Genomic DNA, 23,948 nt, shown 5'->3' with positions numbered 1-23,948 from the left:
ATTGAATTTCAGAAGTGGAGCATGCAGGACATCAGATATAACTATATCATCAGATATTCTAGCCGTTCCTATGTGAGTTACAGGCACACGGTTTCCATCAGGTAACTTAATTGATTGAATAGGACCATTATAAATCTTATAATTCTCAAGTAAGTCTAGGCTTCCTACCATATGTATTGTAGCTCCAGAATCAAGAATCCAATTGACATAAGCTACATTATAAGAATTAGGAATTGCCAAACCTGTACTTGTTAAGTCATGAACAGTGGTATTTGACTCCTTCTTCAGAAGCTCCAGGAGTTTCTGATGTTGCTCGTTGGTGAAGCTTGGTGCTACCGTGGTTGCTTCATTGGCATATGCCTCTAGATCCTGAGTTGAATTGGACGCAGCTTGTCCCCCTTCTTTGATTTGCTCGGTTCTATTTCCTCTGAAATTGGGAGGATATCCCACTAATTGGTAGCAATTTTCCCTCAGGTGTCCTTTTCTTTTGCAATGTGTACACTCAAGATTGCTCTCCCCTCGTTCGCGGCCTCTTCCACGACCACGTCCCCTGGCGGCCATTGCAATTCCTTCTCCTAGGGATGGCTTGTCATTGCTGACTATCGATCTCTGAGTCTCATCCTGGATTATCATGGCGTAAGCTTCGTTTACTCCTGGCAGAGGGTTCATCAGGAGGATCTGGCTTCTTGCTTGATGATACGAATCACTGAGGCCCATCAAGAACTGAAGAAGATTCTGTTCTTGAACGATTTGAGCATAGGTTCTTGAGGTCTTGCATGTGCAAGAGGGCAGAGTGACTAGCGCCGACTGTTCCTCCCAGAGTTCTTTTAACTTTGAGAAATATGCGGCGACTGAGAGGGATCCTTGTCTCAGGGAGGTGATTTCTCGGTGAAGGGCGAAAATTCAAGCTCCATTCTTTTTATCAAACCTCTCCTTGAGATCAACCCATACGTGGTGTGCGTTCTGGAAAAATATAACCCCATTCGCAAGTTCCTTTGAAAGCGAGTTGAGGATCCAGGACAAGACCACGGCATTGCACCGCTCCCACTGGTCGTGCAGTGCCTTGTCGTGTTTTCCTTTCTTGCAGGCTCCAGTGATGAATCCGAGTTTATTCTTCTCCAACAGAGTGATCTTCATTGCTCGGCTCCAAACTGTGTAATTCTCTGTACCGATGAGAACGTGGGAGATGATAGAGGCCCCTTGCGTGTCCGATGGATGGAGGTACAGGGGATGAGTGAATGGTAGGTTCTCTGCCGCAGTCTTCTCGTCCGCCATGGAAGACTCTGTTCGTTGAGTTGAGAAAGATTGAATCTCGGTTCAGGGAAGGAAATGGGCTTGCTATCCGAAGAGAGGGAAAAACCCTCGGCTCTGGTACCATGTTGAGTATTGGGCCCAGTACCAACATAGCAACGCACAAAGAAAACTGAATGGAAATTTTGTATTATTGAACTAGAGTAACGTACAACTCATGGACCCCTTTGGATGAGACTTAAGGCCCGACTCCTATTTATAATAAGCATAAGAAAAATAAAACCAAGAAGGTTAAAGAACCTAAGTGTCGTATTGAGTAATACGACATATTACTAAGTACAATTGCTCCTATTTTAACAAATTTGACCCATCAAGCCAATAAACTAGTAATTAAACCAATTTTTGACCAATCTCTTCCCTATGACCCAATCTTTCCTCCTGTTTTCTAAATTATTTTCCTCTTTACTTCACACGTGTTCACTTGCCTCCCTCCTCTCCTCACACATCATGTGCTCAAGTCAGTCTTGTCCTTTCATTTATGTTTCCTTCACATGCATCACATTAAGCTTGGAGGTAGATTTCTTTTACACTTCCCTCTTCTCTCTTTTTTGAGAGCATCCATGGCTTCTCCGCGCCTATCTAGTGAGTTGGTAGTGAACAGTGGTAGGAAGATCTTGCCATCACGGACTAAAAAAACGATGGCGAGGAGACAGCCACAACAACAACAAGATTCAAACTTAAGAGCGAAAGAATTCGGCGACGGTTTGTGTGTTTTTTTTTTTAATTTTTTGAAAGTATGGGGAGCTTTGAAACAACTCGATAACTCGCTTAGACTGAGGGGTTGCGTGAGTTAATTCCGGTTTATTCCGAGTTTAGTTGGGTCATGTTAGTTTATTTTGTCATCGATTTTGTCAATTACCCGATTGGACAGGTGATTGGTTTATTCTGCCTGAATCGGCTGGTCCAGTCCGAGTTTTCATTCCTTGATTTTTCAATTTCATCAGAAGTTTTTCATTTAAAATATATGTCTAAAATTCACCAAAAAAAAGTATACCTAAAAATAGCCAATTTATTTTTAATTGAAAAACATTAATATTGTGACTTTTGAGATTACCAGAGTGTTTTGATTAATCTTTTAAAAGTAATTTTATAAGATATGAAATAAATATGTAAGAAAAATTTTATTTCGATTTGTGTTAAATTATTTTTTTTTTCAAATGCTTTAATAGGATTACCAAAATACCCTATGGCTAACACCATATTAGGACTTCTTATTCATATAAAAACTTACATGACACTATGTTATGTAGTAATTATAAACGTTACGTGAAAGATGAAAAAATTCATACTCCTTATAATTTAAGACCCATATCCTAGTTTTTTTCCTAAAAAAAGAATTCATGCCATTTACGTGTTTAATTCCTCAATTCGTTTTACGTTTCCAGTAAAAAAATCTCTTATGATTAAATATTTATTAACAAAAAAATTGAAAATTGAAATAAAAAGAATCTTTTTTTTCAAATAAATACTTTTACCACTTTTTCTACTAATGAATTTAATTTTGAATATAAAATCTCATTTCATTTTATTTTCTAAATTTAAAATTTTTTTAAAATTTTTTTCCTACTAATGATATATATTAAGAGAATTTTCTATCAATTAAGTACTATCCTATATAAATGACTAATAAATGCATCAGTAATTAAGAGAAAAAATATGTGTGTATATTTGTTTTTGGGTTAATATAGTTTTGGTCTTTCGAGTTTGTTTTTATTTTGTTTTTGGTCCATCAAATTTCAAATTATAAGTTTTGGTCCCTTAAAGGGTGAAATGGTTTAACTTGGAGGACAAATATCTATGTATTAAAATTTGAGAGACCAAAATCAAAATGAAAACAAACCTGAGAGATTAAAAATTATATTAATTATTTATTTTATAAAAAATTAACTTAATTAATTTTTTAAAATTTTTATATTTGAAATCGGGAGTCTGTCTTCTAGGGAGAAACTTTTTCTAAAGCTGTTCAATCATACGACTAGCAGCAATGCAAAGCGGCAACACCATCGATCCGCGAGCTTCCCAGAAACTGGACTAAGAGCCTCTAGAAACAAGAGATTAATATGTGCATGAGGTATTTGGTGATCTATGAATCTGAAGAGCTTGTTTCAAGAGAAAGTAAGTTTGCAAGTGTTGAAGCTGCCATTTTTGAGACCTTAGTTTGTGAGAGCTATTTCTTTCGATTCTCTCCATATCGATCCACGTTTATTTCTTCTCTTTTACTTGCTTTATCTCGCGGATCCCTCGCTCCGTCAACTGTTTTGCAAGCTTTTTTCCTGGAATTTTCACAGAAAAATTCTGCATAAGATTGGCTGTTTTCTTCTCCTTGTGCTAGCTGTTGATCATATTTAATCTCCTCCTTAGCTGCTTTAGTGTCGTAGATCTTGTATAACTTAAACGTTCGAAATTTTTTATACTTTAATTTCTGAAACAAAAAGTGCCAAAACCTCCTAACATATGGGTGGGCTGGATCCATTGACTAAAGTCTTCACTTATTTTATTCTTTTTTTTTTGAATGAAGTGAACGGCTGATTTGTTTATTATAATTTATAGTATAAAAGCAAAGTGCTGGTAATCACTCCCCAATTCTTTGTTATGCGTAAAAAAGGCATCGACATAAACCAACAAGGCTTATCCTCTTCTTTTCACAACTCACTTGCTTGATCCCACCGATCTCCAGTTTTACTAGTATTTCCCCTAGTATTTATGTTGATCCTAGAAAACTTTATCATATTGAATTATTAATTATTCGTTAAATTTGTTTGAAGAACGGAGGAAGTCGGCAAACCGCGAAGCTGACATTTTTGAGAGCTTGTGAGCAAAGCTGACATCCACCAGGTTAATACTATCCATGAATTCTTTTCTTTTTCTCTTCCACTTGCTTCATCCCATTAAAATATACTGTTTTTGTAAGCATTGTCCTGAAGTTTTCAGGGTTTTCTTCTCACAGGACAAATTTTGCCAAAAAAAAATGTTAATTCCTTCTTTCTTCTAGTGTTGAATCCCGTCCCTCACTGCTTTACTGGCGTAGATATAATGAACTTTTGCTTGCACTTTCTATCGCCTTAGTTTCAGGTTGCTGAAGGTTGACGCTAGAAATTGCTATCCACAGCCACTGCTTCAATGTTCAGAAAACCTTTGTTGATCCTATTGGGAGTATCAATTTCCAACGCTATTAGATTCATCTCTCATTTGCATAATGGTAACCAACCTATTGCTGTTGATGATAGGTAGCTAGCTTCTTAAATAGCCTCACACTCCTTTTTTTCTTGTTTGATTTGCTTCCACATATAACCCAATATCTGTTCACAGCTTGCTTCTTTCTGTAGTTCTAAAGATGATGTTATTTTAACTCAAACGGTTTCCCCTCCCAGTGCCAAATATGATGTGTTCCTTACCTTTAGAGGAGAAGACGCTCGCCACACTTTTGTAGGTTATCTTCACAAAGGACTTCGAAATGCAGGCATTCACACTTTTATGGATCACAAACTCTGCAAAGGAGAATCGATCTCACCGGTTCTTCTAAGAACAATAGAGGAATCAGAAATATCTGTGATTATCTTCTCTGAGGATTATGCTTCTTCAACTTGGTGTTTGGACGAGCTTGTTCACATATTAGAATGCAAGCGTAAACTTGGAAGGGTTGTTATACCTATTTTCTATAATGTAGATCCTTCAAACATACGCAAACAAAATGGGAATTTTGGAAAAGGATTTGGTGTATTGAAGCAAAGATTTAAAGATGACCATGAAAATTGCAAAAGTGGAGAAATGCTTTAATCTAATCTACAAGTCTCTCTGGATGGGATTCCAATGTTATCAGGTAGCCTCAGAATTCTCCCTTTGTTGTTGTTTTTGGGGACTTATTCAATTAATCTCTAAGATTCTAACAATTATTATGGTTGTTTTATTCTTTTTATTTTCTCCCTATTAAATCTGCCTTTTCTTTTGATTGACAATTGTGCTAGACCTGAATTCAAACTTGTTGAAGAGATTGTCAAGGACATTTTGAGCAAGTTGAACTGTGAGTCATCATCTCATCTTGAAGGACTTGTTGGCATTGCTTGTCATATTGAAAACATTGAAAAGCTTCTCACATTGTGGGAGAATATGGGGTATGGGTGGTGCTGGTAAGACCATGCTTGCTAAAGCTATATTTCAAGAGTTGAAAGCTCAATTTGACACTTTCTCCTTTATTGAAAGTGTTAAAGAGCAAGTAGCAAGAATTAGTTTGGATGAACTACAAAAAAATTGCCTCAAAGAATTATTAAAAGATGATGACACTAGCATCTATGACATAAAATCCACTTTTGTGTAAAGCAGGCTTCAACGCAAAAAGATTCTTCTTATACTTGATGATGTGGAAAATTTGATAATAGCCGAAGATTTAAGTAGAGTGTGTGATTGGTTTGGGGAAGGAAGTAGAATTATTATCACATCAAGAGACATGCAAGTACTTAAGCATGCTTCTGCATTTTCAACATATCATGTTCTGGATTTGGATTTTGATGATGCCTTTCATCTCTTTAGTTTGAAAGCATTCAAGCAATATGAGCCATTTAAAGGTTACATGGGGTTATCAAAATCAGTAGTGAAATATTGTCAAGGAAACCCATTAGCCCTAATAGTGCTGGGTTGCTTTCTCTATGGCAGAGGGAAAGAAGAGTGGGAAAGTGCTTTGGACAAACTAAATCAAACTCCCCACAAGAACATCGTTGATGTTTTGAAGTTGAGTTTTGATGGACTTGATAACAAACAACAAAATCTTTTTCTTTACTTGGCATTCTTAATCAATGCAAGAGTTTATAAGTCTTTTGATCTAATAAGACAATTATACGGCTCTTCTGTGCATATTGAGATGAGTGTTCTTAGAGAGAGATCGCTCATTTCGGTTTCTCAAAAGGAAAAGATTGGGATGCACGATCTTGTGTTGCAAATGGGCTTTGAAATTGCTAGACAGCAGTTATTCTCTAGTCCTAAGACCCCTGTTCGACTATGGAGGCATGATGTTTTTTATTGTTTCATCTTTTTTTCTCCTTTGTCATTTTAATTGTTAGATTCCTAGATATTTGTTTGACTACATGTGTTTTACCTGTTAAAATCTTTGGTGGTAAATGTCAACATTCATCTCGAGTTACCTCTGTTTTATTTTCACTAATTAGATTATTCCTATAAGAAAATCTTTCTTGATTTAAATGACTAAAGTTGCATTGGTGTGCAACTTAGTCATCCACCTAAACATTGAATATAAATTAGAAATATCGTGACGTGTTATTTTAACAGATAAAATTATTGTGCAAAGATTTTTCATGAAGTGATGAATGAAATGATTCACAAGATTGATTTTTCTCTTACTAATTGGTATAGTGTAAGTGTGTATATCCATACGCATGCTAGCACATGCTATTACCAAAGTATATGAAGGTTTGTAAACTAACAGAGGACATATATTAGAGCGAGGCTATAAAGTAGTCTAGATTGTTCCATGCTTCATATCTTTTGCTTTTAGTACTGATTTTTTAGCGCATGAGATTAATTCGTAGGGCTACTTGTTTTTCAATGTCTTGTATTAACTGGTCTTGTCAGTCGTCTTTACATTTATATTAAATATCTGCTGGTATACGTATGAGTGTGTCTGTATGTTTATGATTTTTGAGAAGTCCATTTATTATCAGGCAAACATAGAATTTGTAAGAATTCTCAAATAAAACGCACAATATAATTATTAATTCGGATGTTTCTAAAAGCAGATCTATTTAATTGTTCTGCAGTATTTTTATCATTTTTTCAGGTAATGATAATTGCATTGTTTCCCTTTTTGGCTATTGCTAGGAGATTGAGGCAATTCGATGCATGTCATTGGACGCGAGCAAGATAAAAAGGATTGCATTGAGAGCTAGTAATTTCCAAAAGATGTATAATTTAATATTTCTGAAAGTTTACAAGTCTGATCGGGAAAAGCCTTCAAGGTTGAATATTTGTGGAGATTTGGATTATCTTTCAGAAGAGATAAGGTTTTTCAGTTGGGAAGAATATCCACTACCATATGTCCCACTACAATTTTGTGCCGAGAATCTTATTACACTTGAAATGCCTTAATGTCCAACAACTTTGTGATGGAAATAAGGTACGTATCATATTTTACATGTCACAATTTTTTTTTTCCATGAGGATGAGGTGATTCTAAGATCTCACCTCAAAGATCGACGAAGTCATTGACAATGCAGATGTTTGCTTCTTGACCTTTAAATTGACGGTTAAATAGTAGTTGAACTTTTCTTCCGGGAGTCCATTTCATCTTGTAGTTGGCATGTGAGAAATTCTTGATTCAATTATATGTACATGTAGTTATTTATTTGACACAGTTTCTTTTTTTTCTTCCAGCATTTTCCAAATCTAAAGGAAATCTTTCTATCACATTCGAAGGACCTCAGTGCACTCCCAGATCTCTCTCATATCCCTAACATAGAATTTATGTCTCTTCTTGGTTGTGTGAATTTGGCTCAAGTTCATTCTTCAACGATCCCAGAAAAGAATGTACAATTATGTATAGATGACAGTGGGCCAACGCAGATAAATATTGGGGGAACTATTAAAGGGACAAGCTCCGGATTAGTGTTTGGGTACAATTATTTGGATATTCGCAAGTTGTCATTTAATAAAGTGACGATGAAACTCTTCGTACAGGGCAAGATCCTATCTGGTGTTAGATTTAAACATGTGGTAGTGCCATTGGCAAAGATAGCAGAATTGAGATTGGGAACACAAAGTTTGGCATCCTTACTTCCGTTTATTAGGAAACTTCATTGGTTAGAGAATCCATTGGAGTTTGGGGATGATTTCAAGCGACACTATACCTATGATCCTCATCATGCTTACTATCAACGTCGGGGCCCTGACTTTAGTCTTAATATGAAGGTGAGGGGTGATAGAGGAGAAAGGGCTGTGGTGGAGCCATTGATAAGAAGACAAATGATTACTGATAATGAAGAGTGGACGCCATTAACAGAACTTGAAGAAGAAAAAAGGCACGGTGAGAGGACAACATTATTAATGGAAGATGAAGAAGAGGAGGAGGATGAGTTAATGGAAGAAAAGAGTGCAATATTGTTAACCAGACTTCCCAACAGTATCACTTTTTGGTCATTATTGACACATCTGACATTGAACAAGGCTGATATTATTGGGAATGCAGGTTGCAGCATTGCTCAATTTTCAATCTTGAAATCACTTTCACTTTCTAATGATTATTGCAGAAGGATTCAGCCTCACTTGGATGTAAAGCTCTCTTTCGACATTCCACCATCGGCTTTACATGATTTTGCTTTCTATATCCGTTATAACTTGGACGTGAAGCGACAACGTTCCTACATTGGTACTCTTTGGTTCAACTATTATGTTGATAATTATAGGCCTTTTTATCCTTATTATGACTTAGTCGTCGAGTATGAAGACTGGTCCTGATCTCAATTAGTCTCTTTTTTTTGGGTGAATAGATTAACATAACGTTTGATGAAATATTAATTTTGCCTTTTTTTATATGTAGTTTATGGAGGGCCACCTCACAACTTTATAAACTGTAAATTATTGATCTTCTTGTGGCTTTACGAGATCTGCTCTATTGTGCCTTTTACTCTCCATGTTTGTATGATTTCTCTACTAAAAAAAAAAAAAAAGAAACAACTTTTCTTACTAAGCAGTTTCATTGAAAAGTAACATGATTATTTATTAATTACTTTCTGTATCTTTTTATGAGAGATAAATAATTGAATTATGTTGTTAAAAAATTACTTAAAATTAGTTAGTGTTAAAAATATAAGATTTTTCTAAAAATATCACTATTTTATGAAGAGAGTGGGTTAAAAAAACAGAGACAATTTACCATCTAAACAATTAATAATAAATGCGGCAGATGGAGATGAGAACTTGATCCTTTGTATCTTAACAACTTGTTTGAAGAATCCAGATATAATATCTTATAAAATATCACTTCTACACCCTTATAAATAAAAAAATGGGTGGTCCAGATGCAATATCTCATAAAAAATTAGTATAATATTATTAAAATATAAAGGAATCAATGTAAACTATTTTTTGCCAACAAATCAATTTAAAATATTAAAATTTAATCCGGACAATCTATACATATAGTGCAAAAATTTAATTTATAAAATATTTAAATAATAATTTTGTATACATTTAAGTTATTTATGCTTTGATTTAAGAGTGGAAAAGGGATTTTTGAAAAAAAAATTGTGAGATGATCCAAATCCGGAGGGAATGCGCGTTCATGGTTCATACTGTGATCATACATTTTGTTGCGCTTGTATGGCAGCCCATCTTTACTCTATGTCGTCTTTAGACAATTTTTTTTTTTTCAGGCACGATTATTCTTTTAATGAAGTAAACGACTGATTTATTTATTTTATTATATTAAAAAAATAAAGAGCTTCTTTCTTTCACCTGAATCACTCCCCATTTCTTTGTTTTGCGTAAAATTCTGATAGTTTTCTTCTTGTAATGTTGAGTCTCTATCTTACTGTTATCTACTTTCACTTGTAAATAATGAAACATGAACGCGTGAGATCCCATAAACATATTTACCAAGGCTATGGATGGGCATGCAGCATGTGAAATCTGATAAAAGCACAATTTTGGAGTATTTTTAACAAGAATTGTAAAAAAAAAATTTTAGGCTGTATAAAGAATACTATATATGTCTGCCATAATAGCAGAAGTCCCTCTCTGTACGGGTAAGTCCCTATAATTCAGGCTGGTCCCAAAAAAAAAAAAAGTCCCTATAATTCGGGCGGGAAAAAAGATAATTCAACTAGATTTAAAATATAAAAAAACTCTCTCTCCCTCTCACATACATCAATTTATTTAGCCAAACTTCTTTAGAAAAGAAACAAAGAAATTGAAGCACAACAGCCATTAACACATGGCCTAATACACCTTCAACACGTACTATTTTTTTTAAAAGAATGTTGTTGATGAAAAACACATCAAATAAATAAGTAAATTTGGTGACTATGTAATTTAGGGCCTGTTTGTTTTTGTTCTTTGTTTTCCTATTCTCAAAACAATTTTATAAAATTGTTTTTAAGAACAAGTTTTGGAAACAAAAAACTTAGTTTGGAAATAATTTGGAAATAATTTTTAAAAAATCACTTTTGAAAAAAATAAAAAAAATTACACTTTGACAAGTCGTAGTTATCACCTGTAGTGATAAGCAATAGATAGTAGAAGAAAAGAGAAGAAGATTTCTCCAATTTTTCAAAATAAAAAAATAAAAGACAAAATCAAAAGTGAGAAAATATATAAAAGTTGTTTTGGTTTTTCAGTTTTTAAAAACATATTATTGTTTTTTAAAACAATCAACTAAAAACAAATTGCCAAACAAGTTTTTTTTGTTTTTAAAAACAAAAAATTGTTTTCAAAACAAGAAACCAAACAAGCCCACTAGCTAAATATTTAGTCTTTCTTTCGCACTATTCCTTCCATAAAGAAGACACGTTCTTCATTTTAGCATGTCAATCTTCCATCAGGATGCTGTTGATTGTTTGAGTTCAGTAACTTGGTCCCACTAGCTAAATATTTTTGTTTGCTCTTTTTATCAAATTAATCAGCAATATTTTCATGAACATTACACCTTCAATACCACGTTGCACAATATAAACAGCAAATTAAATCAGTCCAAAATACATTACAAGTTAAACAAAAGAGGATGTTCTAACTAGTCTAATATTCCAACAACATCAGAAGCAAACATATAAACATAATATATAAAGAATGCTTGTTCAGCCAAAACCAAGACAATCATTGGCTGCTTGATCATTCTACGTACTGGGATCTCTCATATAAGTAGTAATTTGGTGGCTTATCACACAACAGACTCCTCGGTGATTAAAAGCCTATAATTTGCCTTTAAGTCTCTCTGTCTATTTCATTTCATGTGATTTTAATGCTAAAACAAGACAATACACTTTACAGCTGGGGTTCTATGCATATAATTAAGTTAAATTATTAGAATGTACATACAAGTACAAACTAGAAGACTAATACTCCCATCTCATCCACATTATAATAAATTTAATTATATAATAAACCTTTTGAAGATGTATGAAAACGTTAAAAACAAGCTATAATAAGGAAATGACATGCGAGGGAGTACATTTCAACGGTGGGCAATGCTATGTGTTTAATTATATATCAATTTTTATATTGTTAGAATAAATTCTAGGAAAAATTACAAATAAAGACCACCTAATATGTGAAATTATGACCTGAGACTCTCAATTTGAAAAATAGCGAATAAAGACCCGATTCCATATTGTAAATATCAAATCTTGATGAAATATCTGAAATGTCCCTCAGTCAAATTGTGATTTGGTCTATTGAAATTGTCATTCGTCAAAATGAACTTGTCATTTTTCATAGTCAACTTGTCATTTGGCATACTCTCAGACAAGTTGTGATTTGATTTACTGAAGTTGTCATTCGTTAAAGTGAACTTGTCATTTTTCATCGTTAACTTATAATTTGGCTAAAAGACATTTTAGATATTTTACCCACATTTTATATTTACAATTTGGGACTAGTTCCTCTGAAGCTATTTTTCAAATTGAGAGTCCCAAATCACAATTTCACTTATTAGGAGTCTGTATTTGTAATTTTTCTTAAATTCTATCAGTGGGACAAAAATAATTACAAATGAAATTCAAACAAGAACTTAGCTTTAAGAGGCATTTAGAAAATCCAAGAATCAATTAAAAAATTCTTCTACCTTTTACTAAATAAATTTCTGCTCACATAATTATCTTATACTGCATAAAATTACATTAAAAAATTAATCCAAACATACTTTTAAGTTGTTCTCTAATTTTAAGGAAGCAATTAAAAACATTCAAATATTATAGACTATATTATTATTATGGGCCACGGCCTTAGTAATCGCCTAAAATCGACTTGGGTTGGGTATTACAAGAAAACAAAACAAAGAAAGAAAAATCTAAATAAGCAAATTTTTTTTTTTAATGATACATGGATACCTAGAGCGTAGCTTGACCCCGATCGTAATACAGAGATCAGTGGGGCACCAAGCGTAATTTTTGCCAAAAGCAAAAGGTCGGTACATGAAGCAACACGGCAATACATAGCAAGGGACTTCTGACTTCAATGGCGTGCGTGATGCGGGAAATATGAAGGAGGGTACGGAGTTTCCAAAAGTAAAATCCATTTTCATCAAAAAACTTATTTCTTCAATTCTTTTATGCTTAAATATTCTTCATTTTTCTATTTACCTATGAAATACCCATCTTTTTTCTCTAGCAGATAACAAGTTTAGTAAGACAAATAACAGAATTTCTATGTTTTTGTTACTACATTTCTGTCACCATATTTTTGATTAAGTGGATAACATTAAATAGCTCTACATTATTACAATATAGAGCTGAGTAACATAAAATGTTAATATTCCTTTGCACAGTATAAAAATACCATCATTATCAGATTGTCATGTGTTTCTATCACTACATTGCCGTTATAATAGTTAAAAGTTTGCATTAACAACATTAGCGAAATTTGAACAATGGTGACTCTTACACTCCCTCCAATATATTTAACTCCTCCTTCATCATTTGCTTCAAAATCTCTACTAACATGGACGTAATAGAACAAATTATGTGTTTTTGTCACTGTATTTCTGTCACCACAAGATGATTGTTTTTGAGAGGGAGGAGAATAGAAGGAAGAAGAGAGGGAGAGGACTAAGAGAGAGAGAGAAGAGAATTAAAGAGAGGATGGAGTGATGGAAGGAAAAAAAAAGGAAGGGCATTTTAGCTATTTGGGTTTCATTTCATAATTACAATTTAAGACCTGGTCTCTCCAAGCAATTAAACTTATTCAGGTGTGTATTTCATCATTTTACTAATTCAAGGGTCTTTTTTTTAAAACCATTTTTTCATTTTTATATTGTCAGAATAAATTCTATTGTTGGGACAAAAATAATTACAAATGAAATTCAAACAAGAACCTAGCTTTAAGAAGTGTTTAGAAAATCCAAGAATCAATTAAAATTTTTTTAAAGGTTTTACTAAATAAATTTTTTCTCACATAATTATCTTATACTGCATAAAATTACATCAAAAAAATTAATCCAAACATACTTTTAAGTCGTTCTCTAATTTTAAGGAAGCAATTAAAAACATTCAAATATTATAGATCATATTATTATCATGGGCCACGACCTTAGTAATGGCCTAAAATCGACTTGGGTTGGGTATTAAAAGAAAACAAGATAAACAAAGAAAGAAAAATCTAAACAAGCAATTTTGTTTTTGTTTTTTTTTTATACATGGATATTTTAGAGCGTAGTTTTACTCGAATACAGAGATAAGTGGGCCATCAAGTGTAATTTTTGCGAAAAGCAAAAGGGTGGTGCATAAAACAACACGGCAATGCACGGCTTGACTGGTTGACTTCAATGGCACGCGTGATGTGGGAAATATGAAGGAGGGTATGAACTACGAAGTTTCCAATAGTAAAATCCATTTTCATCAGAAAGCTTTTCCATGCTTATAATTCGTGGCATGTGCCTTTTTATTTCCTCAATTCTTTTTATGCTTAAATATTCTTCATTTTTCTATTTACTTATGAAATGCCCATCCTTTTTATATGCTTGAATTGGATTGGATTATACTGTTTTTTAACATAAGAGCTAATTTAATTCATAATTTGATTTTAAATATAATATCTGAATTCATTTTGTCTCTCATATTTTTTAAATTTTTTAAGCTAGTTATTGTAGTAGTCACGCATATTAAATGTTTCATCAAATAATTATTCTAGTTAATTCACATTATTAGTAAGAATACTTAAAAAAATAATACCTATTTATTATAAATAATTAAATTAATTATTTTTTAATTTATTTAAATTAGTTAATTAGTTTTTATATCAAAGATGAGGGTTAATATATAATTATTCTCTTATTGAGCTTAAAATTCTTCTATTATGATACACAGTCGTCCAGGGCGTGACTTTTTCCAAGAGCAAGGCGGTGGGGCAAGACAACAAGTGTACGTTACACAATGAACCAACCCGGCAATTCACAAAACTCAAACGCGCTACGACTTGACTTGGCTTGTTGACCCAATGATAGAGGAGGTAAGAGGTAAGGAGTGCCAAAAGTGATGCCTTAAAATAGCCAATCTATTCCTTTAATCCAAAAAACATACATTAATAACCTGAGATTTTAGCTGAGATTAAATTCATAATCTTTTACATATACAAAAATTTTAATACCACTAAGTTATAAAGTCATTAAAAACGTTATGTATGAAAAAGGATATGGAAGATGGAAAATTTCCATTCTCTTTATAAGTTAAGACCCATATCCCCTTGTTTTCCAAAAAAAAACAAAAAAAGTTCATGTCATTTTCGTTTTTATTTCCTCAATTCTTTTTACGTTTCCGATTAAAAAATCGTCTTATGCTTTATTTTTTTTATAAAATTTTTTATTCACCTATACAAAACCCACCCTTTTCGATTTTAGAGCATGCGATCTTCTCCTTGGTGTTTCAATGCATTTTCAATGGAATTTTAACAGAGAAAACTTGAAAAATAAAATGAATTTTTTTTTTCAAACAAATACATTTTTCCAATTTTTTAAAAGAAAAACATACATACCTAATAAAAACCGGAAAAGTATAAATGTCAGCGGAATGGGTTTTTATTTTTAATCTTTGGTGAAAGACAAAACACACACACACATTTATATGAATTGCCTTCTCAATATTACTTTTTTTTTTCCGGAAAAAATCTCATCATTGTCATTCCTCATAATTTTTTTTTATTTTATAAAATCAGTCCTCATAATCAATGGCCTCGCTATTAGAGCCATAGCTTCATATGCACGTCTGCCCCTTTTTATTTTTAAAGATGATTTTACAGTGGCTATACTATTGTTATCTACGCAGTTTTTTTCCTCTTTATTTTTAAAAATTGAGAAAAAATATGGATATATGTAAAATGATTTTCCTTGTTTTTGGGACTGATGTTAAATTTATCAAGGAAGCAAAAAAAAAAAAAAAGGAAAGTTGAAAGCAGGACGTAGGAAGAAATTTTTTGTCACCGGGTGCACCACCTCACCTATGTTCTGACTAATAAAAATTATGACAGGTAGAATATTTTTATCTTATGGGTAAGCCTACGTATAACTCCTCTCTTCTATTATTATTTTAATTATTTTTTAGAAAAATGTGCTTCTTTTTCTCTCTCTCTGTACCCCCGCAACAGCTTTATGACTTGTGAGAAATTCCTCCTCCCTCTTACTACCCGCTCCTTTCATCTCTCTCGCTTTTTCCCCAACCTCCAAACCCCCCCTTCCTTCTCCTCTACCCTGTCCTTTTCATCCCTCTCATTCTTTTGCAAACACATTTTGTTGACTGTTTGCTTTGTCCTGAACACTTCCACTGGCTGCGTTGGCTCTTGTCTCAGCCCGAGGCCCCCCACGGGTAGCCGCATGTCGCTGATGGCTTTTGCTCGCGAGAGTTTCTTCGATTTGAAAATAAAGTAGGGAAAGAGGATGCGACTTTGCATCCGATCTGAAAATACCAAAAAGTAAGAGAAATTTGTGACCTGTTAGAGATGTGATGTGATGGATGAAAAAGGAGAGGGAATGGGGGTGTGGAGGTTGAGGGAAAGACAAGAGAGAAATGGGAGAAGCAGGTAGTAAGTAAGAGTGGAGTTTTCATAAAGTTATTGCAGGGAGGGAGAGAGCAAAAGAAGCATATTTTTCAAAAAAATAATTAAAATAGTAGAGAGAGAGGGGAGTTACACACATAGGATAACAGTACTCCATCTGTCATAATTTTATTAGTTAGAATACAGATAAGGTGATGCACAGATAAGGTGGGGAACCAGTTTCGGTGCTCATCCTTTTGATGAGCACCGTAAGCTCATCAGATCTGAGTTATTCGTATTTCCTTTATATGGTTCAGATTTGATTTCTTTTTTATTTTTATTTATTTAAAATAATTATTTTAATATGTATAGAATCTAAAATAGTAATGATCTCTTAACTATCATTCTTTCAAAAAATAGTTTTCTCTATTTAAAAATAAATAATTAAAGATTTTAAATCTGGACCGTCCAAATCAGATATAGACGGTTCAGATCTGATGAGCTTATAGTGCTTATAAAAAAGATGAGCACCGAAACTGGTTCCGATAAGGTGGTGCGTCCAGTGTACGTAAGAATTTCTCTTTTTTGTGAAGCTGTTCAAGTACGGCAACACCATTCACACGTGAGCTTCCTGGAAATTGGAAAAAGAGCCTCTGAAGCACAAAGATAAATACACGTGAGTGAGGCATTTGGTGATCTCAGAATCCGAATTGAAGAGCTTGTTTCAAGAGAAAGCAAGTCTGCAAGTTCTGAAGCTGCCCTTTTGTGAGAGCTATTTCTTTGGCTTCCCTCCACATCCATTCAGGTTCATTTCTTCTCTTTTACTCGCTTTCTCCCATGGATCCATTGCTCCTTCTACTGTTTTCCCTGCACTTTTCCCCGGAATTTTCACAGAAAAATTCTGCAAAAGATTTTCTCTTTTCTTCTCCTAGTGTTGGTTGTTAATTGATTCTCCTCCATAGCTACCTTACAGTCGTAGATCTAATAAAACTTCAACATTTAGAATCTTTTATACTTTAACTTCTGAAAAACAAAGCCCCGAAACCTTCTTAAATATGGGTGGACTTGATCTATAGATTAAAGTCTTCATCTATTTTATTCAAACTTTTTTAACGAAGTAAACGGCCCATTTATTTATTTTATAAAAAAGCAAAGTGCTTGTTCTTCCTTTCACCTTAATCACTCCCCTTTTCGTTGTTACACGTGAAGAAGACATCGATAGAAATGAACAGGGCGTATTCTGTTCTCTCATGATCCACTTGCTTGGTACGGTTTTGTTTTTCACAGAAAACAAACATATATTAATATATATCAATTTATTCAGTCCAATTTTCTCAAAAAATTTACACACGGCCTGATTCGCCTCCAACACGTGTACTTTTACTTACCGTGTATAGCTTCTTATAGAATAAATTGAGTTGTTGATTAGAAACATCAGATAAATCAGTCAAGTTGTTGGGTGCACTTGACTCGTAAGTTGACCATATGATGAATTCTTTCTTTCGCATTACTCCATCCATAAAGACAGGTTCTTCATTTTCGCATCAATCGTTCCGTAACTTGTTCCCACTTCCTAAATATTTTTGTTTGATGTTTTTATGGCGTTAATCAAGAGCCAAACCACGGCGCCTCCTGAGAAGTTAAAGCCAAAAAATATTACTTTATCACGTTAGTTTCGGGTTGGTGAGAAGTTTTAGGTTAAAGCAAGAGATTACAGTCACATGGATGCAACCTTTGCTTTAACGCTCATAGAAGCTGTCTTGATTTTGCTGGGTATAGCAATTTCTAAAGCTGTCAGATTAATCTCTCCACTTCATGATAGGTAACATCTTCTTTAAATGTTCACTTTATGGTTTGTTGATAGCCCAATATTTATTCATGGATTTCTTTTCATCTCTAGTTGTAAAGATGTTGGTGATTCGATTCCCACCGTTTCTTCTCCTTCTAATATCATTGTTGCTCCTTGTGCAACCAAGTATGACGTCTTTCTTAGCTTTAGAGGGGAAGATACTCGTGACACTTTCTCAAGTTATCTCTATGAAGCACTTTGCAAAGCTAACATTCATACTTTTATGGATCACAAGCTCCACAAAGGAGATCATATCTCACTGATTCTTCTGAAAACAATAGAGGAATCAGAGATATCTTTGATCATTTTCTCGAAAGATTATGCTTCTTCAACATGGTGTATGGATGAGCTCGTTCACATTATGAAATGTAAGGATAAGTATGGAAGGCTTGTTGTCCCAATTTTCTACAACGTAGATCCATCAGATATTCGAAAACAGAATGGGAGATTTGGAGATGGATTTGCTAAGGTCAAGCAAAGATTTAAGCACGACCCAAAAAGAGTGCAGGAGTGGGAAAATGCTTTGATCAAATCAGCAAGTCTATCTGGGTGGGATTTAAAAAATATCAGGTAGCTTTTGTTCTGCATTTTCTTCTCTTATACTTTTTTTCCTTAAATTTGGGCATTAAACATAATCATGATTTTAATTTATGTATATGCCAGGCCTGAACCCAAACTTGTTAAAAAGATTGTCAAAGATATTTTGAGCAAATTGAATTGCAAGTTGTCCTTTCATGTGGAAGGACTAGTTGGGATTGATGATCAGATTCAGGAAGTTGAAGAGCTACTGAGTGAAGCTCGCATTGTGGGAATATGGGGTATGGGTGGTATAGGCAAGACCACTCTTGCTAGTGCCGTATTTGACAGGTTGAGAGCTGAGTTTGAAGCTTCCTGCTTTGTTGAAGATGTAAGACAACTACTGGAAAAGAAGGGTGGCTTGAATGGATTACAGGAAAAATGCCTTAAAGAATTATTAAAAGATGAGGAGATTAACACTTACAATTTAAGATCTGATTTTGTGAGAAGAAGGCTTCACCGTAAAAAAATTCTTCTGGTACTTGATGATGTGGACAATTTTACAAAAGCTGAAGGTTTAATCAAAGCATGTGATTGGTTTGGGGAAGAAAGTAGAATTATCATCACGTCAAGAAATATGCAAGTGCTTAGAAATACTTCTGCTTCTGCATCTCCAGCAACATATCATGTTCCGGGATTGGATCCGCATCATGCTCTTCATCTCTTTAGCTTGAGCGCTTTCAAGCAAAATCAGCCATTCGAAAACTACCTGGAGTTATCAAAGTGGGTAGTGGATTATTGTCAAGGAAATCCATTAGCTCTGAAAGTGCTGGGTGGCTATCTTCAAGGTAGAGGAAAAGAAGTGTGGGAAAGTGCTTTGGCAAAACTAAATCATGCTTTTTACAGTGACATTTTTGAAGTGTTGAGATTGAGTTTTGATGGACTTGATGACGATCAAAAGGATGTATTTCTTGACCTAGCATTTTTTTTCGAACGAAGGATGGTGGATGTCTCTGAATTGTGCAAGAGCCTCATATGCAGATATTGACATAGATGTACTTCAAGAGAGATCCCTCATTTCAGAGGATAGATGTGGTTATATTGGGATGCATGCTCTATTAATGGAGATGGGGCTTCAAATTTGTCGGCAACAATTAACATCTAACTCTGGAAAATCCATTCGACTTTCGAGACCCCAGGATATTTATCATTTCTTCAATAGTGACAAGGTAATAATTTATTTTTCAGATTTTATTACATTCTTTATTCTCTTAATATTTCATTTCATTGTCATCATATTTTCATAAAAGTTATTAGTTTATTCTCTAAAATCTTAGGTAAGTCTCAATGTATGCGGAATCAGACTTTTTATTTGTTTATTTTTTTTTAAAAAAGTCATTTCTTCGAACTAAATTGGTTGGGGTTGTATATAGTCTTTCTATTAGGTGTGATTCATTAATCTTAAACTTTGAAATATTCGTCTTCTTAAGTTTTTAGATAGAATATGATTAGTATGGTTTAAGACATTTTTAAAATTTAGAGCATGAACGATCTTGAATAAATTATACGATTATCCACGAAGGTTGACATTCTTAATGTTCATATAAAAGTGATCGTGTGTATCCTCACACACTGCACACGCATACTATCGCGTTTTCTTGATAAAAATTTAATGTTGCGAAAAAGTACAAATTATGAAATTTGAACATAAAATGAAATTTTTAAAAATTTTATATATGACCCCCGGGGGTTTATATGCAGTAGTTTTTCTTTAAGAATAGTAGTTATATGAAGGTTAATATAATTTTAGTCCTTTAAGTCCGTATGAATTTTGGTTTTAATCACTCAACTTTCAAACAGTAGGTTTTGATTTTTCGAGTAGCAAAATGGTCCATGTTTTTGTTACGTTATAGAAAGCAATGTTTTAGATGGAAATAAACTAGAGGATGATTTGAAACTTGAGAGATTAAAATTAAAATAACAACAAAATTGAGTCCAAAAATTATATTCACCCTTAAATAAAATATAAATGTGTGCATGTAAGGCTGTTCGTTTGATTGTCCCCCCAGCGTACGTGTGTATTTGTTTTGTCCAATTTATTTATTGCAAGATAAAATTAATTGTTTGAATAAAGTGCATAATAGAAATGTCTAAAAGAAATATATTTAATTGTTCTCTTGGTTATTTGATCATCTTTTACATATTACTGGATTTCCCCATAGTTTGACCAGTAGGCAGCTTAGGCAATTCAATGCTTATCATTAGACATCAGAAATAAGATAAAGAGGATTACATTAACAATTAAAAATTTTCAGAAGAATTATAATTTAAAATTAGCTAGGACTTTTGTGACAAATGTTATTTTAAAAGACCAAATTAGTCTACAAAGAATTTTCATTCAGTGATTAGTAATATATGCATACGCACATGTGAGCATAACAAGCTGTTATTTGAGGCACAATGTGAAAATCGAAAACAAATAACTTTTCACTTTTATAGTTATATTCTAAATATCTGCGCATGCATATGGCTAGGTATACGCATCGGTGTGTCTACGTATTTATGATTTTTTAGAAATTCATTTATTATGGGAAAAATTGTAAGGAATTTTGAATAAAATGTATATAGCGGTTTGGATATTTTTAAAAGTTGATATATTTAATTGTTCTATGGTATTTATGGTCATTTTTTCAGGTAATGATAATTATGTTTCCCTTGATTTGATATTATTACCAGGGGATTGAGGCAATTCGATGCATGTCATTGGATGCAAGCCAAATAGAAAGCATGACATTGAGGGCTAGTCATTTTCGAAGGATGCGTTATTTAAGATTTCTTGATGTTTACAAATCTGATAAGAGAAAGCCTTCAAAGTTGAATATTTGGGAAGAGGTGGATTATCTTTCAAAAGAATTAAGGTTTCTTAGTTGGCAAGAATATCCACTGCCATCTGTGCCATTACAATTTTGTGCTAAGAATCTCATTGAGCTTGACATGACTTGTAGTAATATCCAACAGCTTGAAGATGGAAATCAGGTACGTACGCATCATTTTTTTCAAATGTATGTCATAATGTTTTGTTGGTATATGTGATTCTACGACGTGGCATCAGACATTGACTAAAATAATTCACAGTGCAAATGTTTACTTGTTTTTGTGCTGAGAATCTTATTGAACTTAATTTGCCAAAGAGTAATGTCTAACAGCTTTGGCGTAGAGATCAGGTGTATATGGTTTCTCATATGTCATAATTTTTTGTTGTTGTGATTCTAAGGAACATTGACTAAAATAATTCACAGTGCAAATATTTACTCTATTAGTATCTTTCAATTGATGGTTGAGTAGTAATTGTACAATTTGGGGGAGTCCAACAGTTGTTGTAATGGGCATGAGAAAAATTCTTGATTAAATTATTGTACGTATGTGGAGTTATCTAATTTATTTAACATTACTACTTTTTTTTTTCCAGCAATTTCCAAATCTAAAGGAAATAAACCTACGGGATTCAAAAAATCTCAGGGCACTCCCAGATTTGTCTCAAGCTCCTAAGATTGAACGTATGATTCTTCAAGGTTGCGTGAAATTGGGTCAAATCCATTTCTCTACTATCCCGAAACATGATGTTAATTTATCCATACATGGTTGTGGGCCGATGCAGATAAATGCTGGGGGCAGTATGAAAGGGAGAAGTTCATCAGGGTTAGTGATTGTATACAATTATTTGGATGTTCCCAATTTGACATTTGATAAAGTGACAATAAAGGTGTTGGCATGTGGCAAGATGATGTGTGGTGTTGGATTTAAGCATGTGAGAATGCTATTGGGAGAGACGACGGAACTCATGACAATGGGAATACAAAGTTTGGCGACTTTACTTCCATTTGTGCGGATAGTTGAATGGTCAGAGGGTCCAATTGAGTTTGGGCATGATTTCAACCGAGATCATCCCTATGATTTTTGTCATCATCACATGAGACGTGTTTACCTTAATATTACTGTGAGGGGGTATGGAGAAGAAAGGGGTGTGGAAGATGATGAAGAAGAGCATGAGGATGATAGAGAAATGATTAGTGAGAATGAAAAAAAAGAGAGTAGTAAAGGTGATCAAGTGGTAGAGACGACATTATTATTAATAGAAGACGAACAAGAAGAGGATGATGATGAGGATGATAGTGAGAGTGCTACCACATTGATAATAACAACACTTATTCCCAACACCATCCCTCGCTGGTCACTATTGAGGAGACTGACATTAAAAGAGGGTGATATTATTGGGAATAATAATGCAGGTTGCAGCAGCATCCCTCAAGCTTCATTATTCCACAAATCACTTAATGAACATTGTAGAAGGGGGATTCAGCCTCTCTTAGCAGTACAGCTCTCTTCCCCATTATCCCCTTTACCTCATCATTCTTTCGCAGTCCTTTATGACTACTTGGAGAGCACGCCACACGATCCTCTTTTTCTTGGTTTCAGAAGTGAATACCGGTCAAATAATTATTTGAATATTCGTTACTTTGGTGGTTACATAGGCGGAGGGCTTCGTGACAACTTTATAACATAAAAAAAAAAACTGTTAATCTTATTTTGGCTTCACAATTACTGCACCTGTTCTGTGTTTCTCTCCATGTGATGTGAGGATAATAACTAGCGTGACAAACAATTTCCTTACTAAGCAATTTTATTATAAAAAGGTGGAATGATTACTTATGAATTAACTCAACTTGTAAATGTTAAAATGTTATAATATTTAAATTTTAAACTACGTTAAAATAAAATATATTTGTTTGATCGGCTACTGGTCAATCATTCCAAGTTGATCAACGTGATTAATTGGAACTGTGGTCATTTACACTTTTTTCCAAATATATATATATATATTCTTGGTTTTCTCACTTGAGATCTAATGATAATTTTTTCTTCACATTATGTGACATCAAAGGTGTGTGTGTATATTTTAAGTGTAATTTATCGAGCGCTCTCTCACAACTTTAGAAAATACCCTAGAAATTATTAATCTTAATACTCCTCCGATCCTTAATATAGGACCCAATTGTTGAGTTGGTTATGGTTCTAAATATAAGATTCATTTATCATTTTTATCAATTTTTTTCTAAATTACCCTATGGATACTCCTTCAACCATAATCAAGTAGAAGAGGGAGGGGATATTAAGAAAGATGATTATGGTGTTTTAGGAAAAATGTGTCACATTTCTTATAATTAACTAACTTACCTAATTTCTTTAATCTAATTAAATTAGTTAAATGGGTCTTGTATTAAGGACCAGAGGAATATTTCTTTTCAATAATTGTTCCATCGTTTGTTACTTTCTGCGCGTGGATATTGTGTAACTTATTTATAGATAAGTGGAGAAATAATTTTCTATTGCGAAGCAATTTCCTTGGCATTATTAATTATTTACCATACATAGAGTATCTTTTAACCTGTACTTCAAAAATATACATAGTCTGCTTGCATAAAATAGATTTTACTAAATTACACTATAACAGAAAGTATTACTGTAACTCATATTTTATCACAATAAGTTGTTCACTTCATGAAACGTCACTATTTTTTTTTTTCACGGC

At 33.5% G+C, this 23,948-nt stretch overlaps 3 protein-coding genes across 3 annotated transcripts; all 3 read left to right on the top strand.

Moving 5' to 3' along the window:
* Positions 1 to 5,425: 5,425 nt before the first annotated feature.
* LOC114714320 (disease resistance protein RML1B-like) lies at positions 5,426 to 7,407 on the top strand. Its single transcript, XM_028899043.1, has 3 exons — positions 5,426 to 5,520; positions 5,632 to 6,316; positions 7,141 to 7,407. The coding sequence occupies exons 1-3, from the start codon at positions 5,426 to 5,428 to the stop codon at positions 7,405 to 7,407; spliced, it is 1,047 nt and encodes a 348-aa protein (XP_028754876.1).
* A 3-nt stretch (positions 7,408 to 7,410) lies between these two features.
* LOC114714319 (uncharacterized) lies at positions 7,411 to 8,772 on the top strand. The gene is made up of 2 exons (XM_028899042.1): positions 7,411 to 7,435; positions 7,693 to 8,772. The coding sequence occupies exon 2, from the start codon at positions 7,783 to 7,785 to the stop codon at positions 8,770 to 8,772; it is 990 nt and encodes a 329-aa protein (XP_028754875.1). The 5' UTR covers positions 7,411 to 7,435; positions 7,693 to 7,782.
* Positions 8,773 to 17,714: 8,942 nt separating this feature from the next.
* On the top strand, positions 17,715 to 19,406 carry LOC114714318 (TMV resistance protein N-like). Its single transcript, XM_028899041.1, has 3 exons — positions 17,715 to 17,815; positions 17,894 to 18,412; positions 18,506 to 19,406. The coding sequence occupies exons 1-3, from the start codon at positions 17,715 to 17,717 to the stop codon at positions 19,404 to 19,406; spliced, it is 1,521 nt and encodes a 506-aa protein (XP_028754874.1).
* Positions 19,407 to 23,948: the final 4,542 nt, after the last annotated feature.

Source organism: Neltuma alba, unplaced genomic scaffold (assembly GCF_004799145.2).
Source record: "Neltuma alba isolate B1F8T4 unplaced genomic scaffold, ASM479914v2 tig00011499_pilon, whole genome shotgun sequence".
Classification (NCBI taxonomy): Eukaryota; Viridiplantae; Streptophyta; class Magnoliopsida; order Fabales; family Fabaceae; genus Neltuma; species Neltuma alba.
This window is presented reverse-complemented; position numbering and strand designations above follow the sequence as displayed.

Bases quoted from the DNA above. Each gene is read 5' to 3' on its own strand.
- LOC114714320 (XM_028899043.1), top strand. From the start codon at position 5,426: ATGGGTGGTGCTGGTAAGACCATGCTTGCTAAAGCTATATTTCAAGAG. The intron at 5,521-5,631 runs GCAAGTAGCAAG...TGTGTAAAGCAG, and splicing joins TTTATTGAAAGTGTTAAAGA to GCTTCAACGCAAAAAGATTC. The intron at 6,317-7,140 runs GTTTTTTATTGT...GGCTATTGCTAG, and splicing joins TTCGACTATGGAGGCATGAT to GAGATTGAGGCAATTCGATG.
- LOC114714319 (XM_028899042.1), top strand. From the start codon at position 7,783: ATGTCTCTTCTTGGTTGTGTGAATTTGGCTCAAGTTCATTCTTCAACG.
- LOC114714318 (XM_028899041.1), top strand. From the start codon at position 17,715: ATGGATGCAACCTTTGCTTTAACGCTCATAGAAGCTGTCTTGATTTTG. The intron at 17,816-17,893 runs GTAACATCTTCT...TTTCATCTCTAG, and splicing joins ATCTCTCCACTTCATGATAG to TTGTAAAGATGTTGGTGATT. The intron at 18,413-18,505 runs GTAGCTTTTGTT...TGTATATGCCAG, and splicing joins TGGGATTTAAAAAATATCAG to GCCTGAACCCAAACTTGTTA.